General features: G+C 38.8%; 1 protein-coding gene across 1 annotated transcript in view; it reads right to left on the minus strand.

The window, feature by feature from the left end:
* Positions 1-1,504: 1,504 nt before the first annotated feature.
* SCTR (secretin receptor) overlaps positions 1,505-12,998 on the minus strand; it is a 105,708-nt gene continuing 94,214 nt past the window's right edge. Inside the window, exons 9-12 of the mRNA XM_044669139.1 lie at positions 12,625-12,694; positions 6,738-6,829; positions 6,227-6,365; positions 1,505-1,744 (exon numbers count right to left, since the gene is read on the minus strand). Of these exons, the coding sequence (XP_044525074.1) occupies positions 1,505-1,744; positions 6,227-6,365; positions 6,738-6,829; positions 12,625-12,694 (541 nt within the window). The remainder of the gene's footprint in view (positions 1,745-6,226; positions 6,366-6,737; positions 6,830-12,624; positions 12,695-12,998) is intronic.

Consider the following 12,998-nt stretch of genomic DNA (forward strand, 5'->3'; position numbering starts at 1 on the left):
ACAACTCATGCTTTGTTGTTCCCATCAAACTAGTTACCTTTGGGTTATGCTGCTCATTTGGAATTGCCTTATAGATATTCTTTTGACTGACCTTCATGATGGTAGCATATCTTTCTCCTTTAAGGAAAACTTGATTTTTAAAAAATTTTCAAGAAATGTTTGGAAAAGGCCCAAAACAAAGGCCTAAAAAAATGAAGAAAGTGACCTAAGGAAATCTGAGTCTAGATTTGAACCCAGGACTTTAATCCACTGAGCCACCTAGTTGTCCCTTTAATGTGCATTGTTAACATGTTCTACATTGCTTTCTTTAGTCTAAATCTAATCTGTCTATCTTTAATCTAAATCCAAATCTAAGCCTGTATAGGTAGTGTTTGCTAATTTAAATGCTCACACTGAAAATTTAACGTCAACTCTCACCAGCCCCTTTGAGCTGACTCCAGCACACCCCTGCCTGCACCTCTAAAAACTGACCATTTTGAAGAGGAAAATAGGAAATGTTGATTTATTCCTTCTCTCTCTCTGCCCAATTAAAACTACCAGCTCATTGAAAGCAAGAGCCACATCTTATACAGATAAAAACCAAAATAAGGTTGCTATAATATCATTACATGGTAATATCTATATTATGAATGAACCCCACAGAATAGAAACCCCTCTGTAACATAATTTATAACATTGTTTCCTGTATCTACAATTTTGTCTCCCATGTAATACCCAAGAACTTAACAAGTACTTTTTTTTTTCATAAACTCTTGCCTTCCATCTTAAAATCAATATTGTATATTGGTTCCAAGGCAGAAGTGTGGTAAGGGCTAGGCAATGGGTGTAAAGTGACTCGTCCAGGATCACATAGCTAGGAAGTGTCTGAGGTCAAATTTGTACCCAGGACCTCCCGTTTCTAGGCTCACTGATCCATCTAGCTGCCTCCTTAACAAGTAATTGTTGACTTATTGGTGTACTTGCCTAACCATTTCTCTGTTCTAGGGTTTTGGTGAGGGGAAGGGAGAAACTGCTTTGAGTAGATGAGGAGGTTTCAGAACTTACTCTGAAGACCTTTGAGAATCTTTAAAATGAGTGGCAGAGGGGGCAGCAGGGTGGTCCAGTGGATTGAGAGCCAGGCCTAGAGATGGGAGGTCCTAGGTTCAAATGTAGCCTCAGACACTTCCCAGCTGTGTGATCCTGGACAAGTCACTTAACCCCAGTTGCCTAGCCCTTACTGCTCTTCTGCCTTAGAACCAATGCACAGTAGTGACTCTAAGATGGAAGGTAAGGGTTAAAAAAAAAGTGGCAATATATCCTAGGATAGGGCAGTCAGCACAGAGGCAGAAGGTTACTCAACTAGACTGATTCCTCTAATGCCTCTGGGGATTTAAGAGAATCTAATATTTCCTTCTCATGCATGGTTTCTTTCTTCCTAGGTTCTCAAATGTCATCTTCAGCAGGAGTCAAAAGGCATAACCCAAGCCATTCAAAAGAAGCCAAGGTAGCAGCTATAAGGTATGAGCTACTCAAAGAGTAGAACCAGGCTGGCAGCTAGCCTGAAACTGGGCAGGTGCCAGGCTCTTTTTCCTCTTTGCTCATCCCAGGGTTTCCTGCCCCCTGGCACCACCCATTCCAGACATCCCTTCAGATTATTGCAGGTGCCTTTTCTTCCTGGAACTAGAAATCTTTGGCTTTTCTGGAGCATCCTTTGAGTACCTACCTCCCCATTGAGGAAGCAGTAGAGGATGGCTACCACCAAGCCCTGCCAGGAGAAAGAATGACAGTATTAGAATGGTAGTATTAGAACCTAGTTGGCCCAATCCAGAATTCCCTGACAAGTATGTCTCAGAGCAGGAAAGGCAGATTTTTCCATGGGAGGCATCATGGGACAGGGGAAAGAGACTGGTTCAGCAGTCAAAGGACCTAGGTCCAAGTTCTAGACACTGATGCTCATTATTTGTGTGATTCAAGCAAGTCACTTAATCTCCTTGGGCCTCACTTTCCTCACCTGTAATATGAAAAGGTTGGACTAGATGGCCTCTACCTGGCAGCACTAGATTTAAGATTCCATGATCTGCTGTGTCCTCTAACTTTCCATCCACAGGACACGAGGCTGCCCCAAGCACCAAAACACCTATTCTTTGAGAAGCATCATGGTCGGTGTTATACATGGAGTTGTAATCAGAAAATGAATAATTAATAGCTTAATCAATGCTTTGGAGTGCAATCAAATTATAATCTTAGAACTATAAGATGTAACTATGATTTATAATAAGAAGTTGGTCCCAGAGGAGAGTCTGTGTATGTAACTAGATTAAGAGTGTAGTCCCAGGATATGACCAGAGTTGTAACTGAGTTACTGTGTTGATCCTAGGTGTGTGAATCTCTTTTATAATAATGTACTTTATATCAGACTAATTCATGTAAGAGGCTACAGGGATCAGAGGACCATCCAAAAGTCATGGAGGACAGGAGCCCTCAGAGAACTGGAGCTTTTAAAGGACAGGAACCCTGGATCCTCTGAAGGCCCATGGGAAATGGATAGGAGAGCACAAGCCCTCAGGAGCCCCCTTTTAAGGACTAGTGGGATTTGGGGGTTGAGGATTTGTGGGATTTCTCAGAAAGAAGAGGTGTTGGGGTCAGACATGAAACTATAAAAGGGGGTATATTTTGCATTTTGAGTTCTCAGGTTTTGAACTGGGAGGAAACCTTCAGACTTTTGGCCCTTTGATTTCTCTGCTCACAATAAAGCCAGATCTTTGTCCAGAACAGGCTCCCAGGCTCTTTTCTTTCAGAATACTGTACTTGGAAGATCTGGGTTCAAATCCTGCTTCCAGCACCTACTAGCTTTAGGACTCCCAGGTAAGTCATTTAACCTTTTAGAGCCACCAAGTCACCACCTTAATTGAAGGCTTATTATTATTCAGCAGAGTAATATGTTTTGGATCTCTTTCTTCATTCTGCCATCCCTCCTACATTCCATTCTCTCCACAAAACCATCTCTCCTCTGTCACAGAGGAGGAAAAGATTTTATAAATGAATTCACACTAAGGCATTAATATCACTTTATTAAATTATTCAGTTATTATTGGGATTCATATTTTAACAGATAAAGCCAAGACCAAAGAAATGATTGTTCAACAGAAATTCAGGCATCAGCAATAGGTCTACAGAATTGAAGAAATTGGGGGCAAAAAGTCTTTTTGATGACCCTTAAATCACACAATGAAGTTTACTTCCTAGTTCAAGTACATATAAGGCTAGATTTCCTTATTATTTCAATCTCCTCTCTCCAACAATGGCTTGTCCTGGCCAGGAGAGGGTGGGAACATAGAGTGGTGAAAAAATGGCCTGCTTACTTAGTTTTTCCTCAGTTGTACAGTCATTCTCCTCAGAAAGAACTAACCATATATAAACAAATTTGAAAGTTCATTTCCTTTCATGTGAGTTGTCAGTAAAAATATTCTTGCGAAAAATCCAGAAAGTACTTTTTGTTTTGACAAGTCCCTCAGATGAAAAGTAGCTGAGTGGACTTAACTTGGGGATTCAGAAAGACTAACCACAAACCACTGCTTCAAGGAAAACAGGAAGTCTCAGTCCATGAGGAAATGTAGTGGAAAGAGCCCAGTGCTGGGAGTGTAGCAACCTGGGTTCCTGTCCTGCCTCTGCCACCAATTAGCTCTAGCTGTATAACCCAGAGCAAATCATTTCACCTCTCTACTGCCCTCTTCTTTCTAAGTTAATACCATCTGCCCTACCTACTTCTCCCATGGGTATTACAAGGATCCAATGAGACAACAAAGGTAGTGCTTTGAATAGAAGTACTTTGGAATATTAAAAGTATCAGGCAATGTAAATTGTTTCTTTTCATGATACAAAATTCTCAGGGAATTCCACAACTACTACAATGGGGTATCATCAAAGCAGTCACTCTCTCATTTGTCTTCACAAACAGGAGAAGGCAGGTATGGAATCTTAACAAAGGTAGGACAGATATGGCTACCTCAGGCCACTAAAATTTTGGGGGCACTGACAGTGCATATATGCCAGCATCCAGGAACTACTGAGTTTAGCACCTAATTACAAGGCTGATTAATTAAAATAGGTGGTCCATCCTCTCTACCCCTAGGCAGCTCTATATCTGGTCAGCAGCTTCCTTCCCAACATTGATCTCATCTTGTTCTAGAGTCTCAGTATCCTTCATACCTCAAGACTATGTAGATATATGTCCTATAGTTGCTCTCTCACTGTCAATATTATTTATTTCTTCTGTCATAGAATCAATACTAAGTATCAGTTCTAAGACAGAAGAGCAATAAAGGCCACGCAATTGGGCTTAAGTGACTTGCCCATGGGTCACACAGGAAGTGTTTGTGATCAGATTTGAACCTAAGACCTTCTGTCTCTAGCTCTGGTACTCTATCCAGTGATCCACCTAGCTGCCCTTCAATTGATTCCTTTTTTAAGTTATTTTTTCTAATTCAAAAACATAATATTTTTGGTAATTTAATTGGGATGGCATTGAATAAGTAGATTAGTTTAGGAAGGATTGTGATTTTAATTATGCTAGCTCTGCCCATTCATGAACAATGAATATTTCTTAATTATTTAGATCTGAATTTATTTGTGTAAAAAGTGTTTTATAATCCCATCATGTAGTTCCTGAGTTTGTTTTGGCAGGTGTACACACAGGTATTTTATTCTACCTGTGGTTATTTTAAAGGGTGTAGCTCTTTTTTCTCTTCTTCGAAGACATTGTTAGAAATATGTAAAGATGCTGATGATTTAAATGGGTTTATTCTATATCCTGCTACTTTGCTAAAATTATTGATAGCTTCAACTAACCTTTAGTTATATTTTTGGGATTTCCTCATATACCATTATATCATCTGCAAAAAGAGATAGGTTCATTTTGAGTCCTTCCATTTCTTTTTCTACTCTTTCCAGTTTTTAAAGTTGGAATAAGTGCTGTATTTTATCAAAAGGCTTTTTTTTTCTGGATCTATTATACTTAGAGGATTTTTATTACTTTCATTATTAATATAGCCAATTATGTTGATAGTTTTCCTTATATTAAACCATTGCTGCATTCCTGGTATAAATCTTATCTGGTCACAACATGCAATTTTTGTATTGCTGATACATTTTTGAAGTCTTCAAGCCAGTGTTTTATTTAGGATTTTTGCACTTTGAATTTATTCTTAAAAGTTGATTTAAGTCTACTTGCCCTGGATACCAAGAACACTAGTTAGGACTCTGTTTAGGTGCTTTGGACCCACTTCTCTTTGAGTGACCTAGAGACTGCTGATGAGGGAGAAATCTGTCCTTCTAACCCAAATATACTCTCAGGGATACTTAGGATCATAGAGTCCTAGATCTAGATCTGGAAGAGACCATTAAGATTTAAGTCCACAGTTCATTTCACAGATGAGGGAACTGAGGTTTAAAGTCATACAGGTAGTGCATGGCAAAGCCACAATTTGAAATCATGTCCTTTTATTACAAATCTAGCAGTCTTTTCACTATAACATAATTACTTCCCAAGAACTAGGAATGTTAAAAGCCAAATTTCAGCATTACAATTCTGACATGAATAATATTCTCCAGAATTCTAGGTTATTTTCCAAATATATTAGCATCAACTCCTATCATTCTACATCACTGGTTCTGTTACCCTGGACATGAAGAGTACCTGATACATCCCTGATTTATAGACCCAGTTACAGATGTTATAAAGTACTTGAAAAATAACTGTGCTCCATCTATAGAAAGAATTTACATATATTATCTTTCTGATCCTTAACATTCCCCTGATGTAGGTGGGAATTCTTTGTCCTCACTTTACAGGTGGGAAAGCTAGATAGATAATGGTCCAAGGTCATACATTACACCCAAGATTCAGTCCTATCTCTTATAGCATCACAGTTCAGGGCTCTTTCTCAGTGAGCTAGCCATCAAACACCAAAGCCACATCCAGAGAATTCTTGTGAAGACTCTTGCCTGTCACCATGCTGTGACCTCAAAACCACCTTGGTTTCAGAGGGAAAAAGTATATTTTGATAACTATTTTTCAATATAATTGATTTTCTTTGTGATTCTTTGGATTTTGCTTTGTGTGTTTAAGAAAAGGTCCATGAGACTGTTAAAGGGGTCCATTGCACACCCCTCAAAAGAACTCTTGTTTGAAGGGAAAATAGGTCTCTCTTTCTCTTGCAGTATAAGATTCACATTCTCTAAAAATTACCTGAAATGAGCCAAGAGCCAACTCAAAAAACATCCGTATCTCCATGGTAGGACTGCCAGCATCTTCAGGGGAAAAAGCAAAGACGATATAGTGCACACCAAAGAGAGGGATCAGCAGAAGGGTGGACTTGGCCAGTCGTCTGTGGATAGATATTGAAGGACATGGGGAGATGCTAGCTCCAGTCTGACCCCTTTAAGCCCAAACAAATCCCACCTATTCCAAGAGATCTTCCTTGAGTGTGTGTGTGTGTGTGTGTGTGTGTGTGTGTGTGTGTGTGTGTGTGTGTGTGTGTGTGTATGAGAGAGAAAGAAAGAGAAAGAGAGAGAGAGGTGGTAGTGGTGATGATGAAATAGTCTCTAAAACTATCAACTTTTCTCATAAAGATTATAAGCTTTTTGAGAGCTGGGATGATGACCTTTATTTTTCTCTTATCCCCACCTCACCCCAGCACCTAGCACAGAACTGGGATTAGATTAATTAGTGTAAAGTTTTTGACAAGGGCTCTGCTTACTTGTAATGATTCATGTCATTTCCTCTCATTTTTGAGGTCCTGAGCTTTTTCATTAGGATCCTTAGAATATTAACAAAAAGGATGAAGTTAACCTGTAAAATCAAAGGAAGATGAGTGGCAAAGGTCAATGGGGATATTCAGATATTGGCTAGTCTAACCTTCCTACCCCTACAAAGGCAGTGTGGTATAATTTGGTTTCAGAAAAACCCAAGTTTAAAACCTGTCTCTGATATTTATGTAGCATCCAAATGACTATTTGTTCTTCAGTTGTTTTTTCAATTGTGTCTGACTCTTCATGATACTATTTTGGGGTTCTTGGCAAAGATCCTAGAATGGTTTGCCATTTCCTTTTCCAGCTCATTTTACAGATGAGGAAACTGAAGCAAACAAAGTTAAGTGACTTGCCCAGAGTCACACAGCTAAGAAGTGTCTAGGGCTGGATTTGAACTCAAGGAGATAAATCTTCCTGATTTAAGACCCAGCACTTTATCTTCTGTACCACCTAGCTGATGAGAGGCAAATTTAGAAATAGAAGAACACTTAGAGGGTATCAAGATCAACCCCTTCATTTTATAGATGTGGAAACTGAGGCACAGTGTTTAAGTGCTTTACCGAAGATCATATAGTTATTGAGTGTCTGAGGAAGGATTTCAATTCAGGTCTTCTTATCTCTAAGTCTAGCAGTCTCTCCCACTATATCACCCAGTCTAAGTCTTTCTTATTTGTAAAACTTGCCATCATCTTTTCCTCTATAATTTCCAAAACTTAGAAAACTTAAAAGAAGATTGTGTTTTTATTCTAGAGCTAGGAGGGCAGAGTAAAGGTGAATGGAATAATAAAAATGCTGGATTGGAAGTCAAGGACACCTGAATTCAAATCTTGACTTTGTTACTATTTATGCAGACTTGGACAACATACTTGATCTTGCTGGACCTTAATTTCCTCACCTATAAAATCAGTAGGTTGGACTAAATGAATACAACAGATAACTCTAAACTCTACCACTGATAAATCTACAATATAATAAATGTTGGAAGCCATCTCCTTTCTTCTGAGCTAACTGAGTGAGGGAAATTCAGGAAGGAGAAAGGGTGGTAATAGCAATTTGTAGAGAGGGTATTAGTGTCCTTTGCCAAAGCGTGAAAGAAAATAAGCCTGGGGAAAACTGCTCAGGGGCCTGGGCACATCCATCTTAAAGTTCTGCCTCGCTACTTCATTATAGTCTGAATGATTCCATATCTTACCACACATCATCAGCAAGTGACAATAAATGTTAGTTATCATTACTATACAAAATGTCCACAAAATCTTAGTACAGTTTTAGGTTATCAAAACTTAAGCTATTTTAAAATAGCAATTTATTAAAGATTAGAAGTGTATTGAGATGTTTGGGGTATCCTGAATGATAATACTTACTAACTTTTATATAGGAAGGAAAGAAATAAGAACTCATTAGGTACCTACTATGTGCCAGGCACTGCACTAACCACTTTTCAAATGTTGTCGTTTTTTTAATAGAAAACCTTTGAAGGTTCTTTTGTTTTTAATTTGTTCTTCCAAATAAATTTTGTTATCATTTTTTTCTAATTCAAAATAATTTTTGGTAATTTAATTGGAACGGCATTGAATTAGCAGATTAGTTTAGGTAGGATTGTCATTTAAAGTATATTGACTCTGCCCACCCATGAACAATGACTATTTCTCCAATTATTTAGATCTGACTTTATTTGTGTAAAAAAAAAGTGTTTTATAATCCTATTCATGTGGTTCCTAGGATTGTTTTGGCAGATATTCTCCTAGGTATTTTATTCTATCTGTGGTTATTTTAAATGGAATATCTTTTTCTATCTCTTCTTCCAGGACATTGTTAGCAATATGTAAAAATGCTAATAATTTACATGGGTTTATTTTATATCCTGCTATTTTGCTAAAATTATTGATAGTTTCAATGAACTTTTTAGACAATTCTCCAGGATTTTCCACATATACCATCATGTATACCATCAACAAACAGAGATAGTTTTATTACCCCTTTGGCTATTCTGATTCCTTCAATTACTTTTTCTTCTCTTATTGCTATTACTAGCATTTCTAATACTATGTTAAACAATATTGGTGATAATGGGCATCCTTGTTTCATCTTATTGGGGTGCCTTCTAGCTTATCCCCATTACAGTTGATACTTGCTGATGGTTTTAAGTGGATGCTTTGTATCATTTTAAGAAACACTTTGCAAATATTAACTCATCTGATCCTTACAACAACCCTGCAAAGTAGGCACTATTATTATCTCCATTTTATAATAGTGGGCACTGAGGAAGATAGAGGGTAAGTGACTTGCTCTAGGTCACATAGCTTCTAAGCATCTGAGGCCAGATTTTGACTCCAGGCCCAGATCTTTAGGTAGCTAGCTAGCTAACATTTATATAGCTTTGGCACTATCTTCTAAGCATTATGCTAAGCACTTTTACAATTATCATCTCATCTGATCCTCACAACAACTCTGAGAGGTAGATACTATTATTATTCCCATTTTATAGATAAAGAAACTGAGGTAAACAAAGTTAAGTGAGTTGCCCATGGCCACATAGCTAGGAAGTATTTGAGCTTGAAATTGAAACAGATCTTCTCCACTCCAGGTCCAGCATATTCCACTTGTTATTTAGGCATGTCAGATTCTTTATGGCCTCATTTGCCTCCTGGTAAGCAGCTTCCTAATATTGATCTCATCTTGTCCTAGGGTCTCTCTTTCCTTCATATCTCATCCTAATGGAAATATCCCTATGGTCACTCCTTCACCCTCAATACAAAATACTTAAAAAAAACCAAACCCTTACCCTTAACCTTAGAATTAATACTAAATGTTAGTTCCAAGGCAGAAGACTAGTAAGGGCTAGGCAACTGGGGTTAAGTGACTTGCCCAGGGTCACACAGCTAGGAAGTGTCTGAGACCACATTTGAACCCAAGACCTCCTATCTCCAGTTCTGGCTCTCTTTTCACTGAGCCACCTAGCTGTCTTTGAATTTATTCTTAAAAATTGATTTAAGGTCTAAGTTTATGGTCTTAAGAATCCCAGCTTTAGAGAAAATAACAGCACCTTGACAGGTAAGTGTCTTTACAGGAATTCTCAGGATGTGGCTTTGGTGTTTGGTGACTAGCTCCCTGAGAAAGAGCCCTGAGCTGTGATGCTGTAGGAGCTGGGACTAAATCTTGGATGTAATGTATGACCTGGAGCCATTAGCTATCTAGCTTTCCTACCTGTAAAGTGAGGGCAAAGAATCCCCTCCCACTTCAGGGAGATGCTGTGAGGATCAGAAAGATAATGTATATAAATTCTATAGATGGAGCACAGTTATTTTTCATGTACTTTATAATATCCTGTATCTGGATCTACAGAGCAGAGATGTACCAGGGACTCTTCCTGGGGAAATGGTTTTAAGGGCTGTTTCTAGGAGTATGATCTGTGGATGACAGCAAGCCAATGTTGTCCAAGGAGTTTTGTTGGCAAAGATGCTGGAGTGGTTTGAGATTTCCTTTTCCAGTGGGTTAAAGCAAACAGAGGTTAAGTGACTTGCCTAGGGTCATACAACTAGTAAGTGTCTGAGGTTGGATTTGAATTCAGGTCTTCCTGACTCCAGACATGACACTCTATCTACTGTTCCACTTGGCTGCCTCTAAGTATGGAGGTAATATAGTCCAGTAAAGTCAACAAGGCACTCTTAATATCAGAACTCTAAGAGATAGGTACAAGGGAATTGGTGTGATTGTAGAATTAGAGCACAGAATCTAGAGTCAGGAAGATACAAGTTCAATTTTTCCCTCAGGCAATTGGTACTTGTGTGACCATAGGCAAATCACTTGAATTTCCAGTGCCTCAGTTTCCTCATCTGTAAAATGGAGACCCTTAATAGTGCTTACCTTATAGCATTGTTGTGAGAAGACCCTTTCAGAAAATTTGTTAAGGGGGCAACTAGGCAGCTCAGTGGATTGAGAGCCAGGTCCAGAGACAGGAGATCCTGGGTTCAAATCTGGCCTCAGACACTTCCTAGCTGTGTGACCCTGGGCAAGTCCCTTAACCTCCATTGCCTAGCCCTTACCGCTCTTCTGCTTTGGAAGCAATACACAGTACTGATTCTAAGAGAGAAGGTAAGGGTTAAAAAAAGGTGTTAAGTGTTATGTAAAGTAATGAGGCATAAAGTGATATATGAATTGGAACTATTATTATTATAAGCTATAAATATTATGTAACATATTAATAATATAATAACATAAATACAAGTATTGAACTATGTTATAATTCAATAGTAGCTAAGATATAAATATTGAAACACAAATATGAACATTAAAATATCCCCATTTTACAGATGAGAAAACTAAGGTTCATATAGGTTTATACAACTAATCAGTGGTCTCACAAGTTGCATTAGAGCTGATTAGGATTAGAACTCAAAATGAGGTCATTAGATCCAATGCTTTTTCTACATCACCATCATTTAGGAGCTAAGGAGACTTAGAGAAAAAGAGCATAATCCAGCAGGGTAGGCCTCTGACTCTAAGTCCAGTGTCCTTCTCTTACCCTGTGAAGTCCTTTAAATATTTTATCTGACGTGTCCTTCTCACAGCAATGCTATAAAATGAATGCTACTGATGTCTCTATTTTACAGATGGGGAAACTGAGACCTTGAAAGATTAGGTGATCTGCTTATGGTCACACAAATAACTCTCATTGGAAGGACACTAATAGCTAGCATTTATATAGCATTTTAAGGTTTGCAAAGGGCTTAATAAATATGATCCATCTCTGGAATAAACACACAATCCTCTGGTGGGTTTTCTAAGAGGATTTCTTATTGGTAATTGTAGCAGGGAAAGTTACAAAATTACAAGATATCTTTTCATAGATAACCCAGATCTTCCATCAGAAAACCAGATGGAACTAGTCTTAGCTTCCCAGAGACATTAACTGACCTCTTTAGTTCTCCCAGGAGTTTGCCTAGTCAAGATTTTTCCCTGGTCCCTTTTGATGATGGAGGTCCCCTCTGTGAACTTCATTCCTCCCTTTTTAGAGGAAACTCTTTACCCCTGAATCAAGTTCCCTCCTTGTGTCTTTGCCCAGGTAGGCTCCCACACTAGAAACATCCTCTTTCCTCCTCTCCAACTCTTGGTTCTCTTGTTTCCTTCAAAATTCAGTTCAGATACCATCTCCTACACTAGGACTTTCCTCTCAGCTATTTAATTACCTTGTTTTATTTTACATATTCTTAATTTATATAAATCTTTAGATGTACGTGTTGCCAGAGAATGTAAGTTCCTTCAGGGCAAGGGCAAGTGCCTACGTACTCTAGTGACTAGCACATAGTAGTTGCTTAATAAATGTTTGTTGATTAATTGGTCATTTTGTTTTCAGGAACTACAAAAATTATTCCCTGTTCCTTCATATATCTAATGATGGCTATCATGTCTCCAGGTCTTCTCTGTTCCAGGCTAACTATCCACTGGTTCCTGCAAACGATCCTCCTATGACATGGTTTTCAGATCCCTTGTCCTTCCTCTGGATAGGCTCCAGCTCATCATTGACCCTTTAAGATGTGGTATCAAGCATTGAAGCTAACACTACTATGATGGCTAGTCCTATTATGCTTCCACTTGGCCCCAAATTGAACCCTCATTCTGTTCCCTTGGGCCCTCTGACCCCTACTTCACAATACTAAATATGTGTCTTGGCTACATTTGAGCTACCCCAAAGAATAATCCCTTTTCCACATAACAGTCCTCTGAACACTGGACCACATTTCTGTCACCTAGGAAACCTGGTGGATTTATCCCAGTATCCTCCTTGGAACCCCTCATCACAGAGCCTGGGCTGCAGAGATGAAGACAACTCACCAGGATGGAAATAAGAATAGGCCCCCGAATGATCCACCAGATGCCTGGGTTGACATTAATGTTCCAACACCTAAAGGAAGCACACAGTTGAGGCTGGTATAGGTATTGTTATTGTATTCTTTGTTGGGCAATGCAGATGGGGTAGGAAGAGGTTTCATAAGGTCATAGACCTGGACTTGAAAGGCATCTGGATTTGGAGTAGAGGGCATCTAACCCATTCTCCTCATTGTACAGCTAAGGAGACTGGGAGCCAGGGAATTTAATGATTAGTCCAAGGTCACACGGATAGATAGTGGCTAGAGTCAGGAAGGAAGGAAGGAAGGAAGGAAGGAAGGAAGGAAGGAAGGAAGGAAGGAAGGAAGGAAGGAAGGAAG

This window comes from Gracilinanus agilis, chromosome 3, assembly GCF_016433145.1.
Source record: "Gracilinanus agilis isolate LMUSP501 chromosome 3, AgileGrace, whole genome shotgun sequence".
Lineage (NCBI taxonomy): Eukaryota > Metazoa > Chordata > Mammalia > Didelphimorphia > Didelphidae > Gracilinanus > Gracilinanus agilis.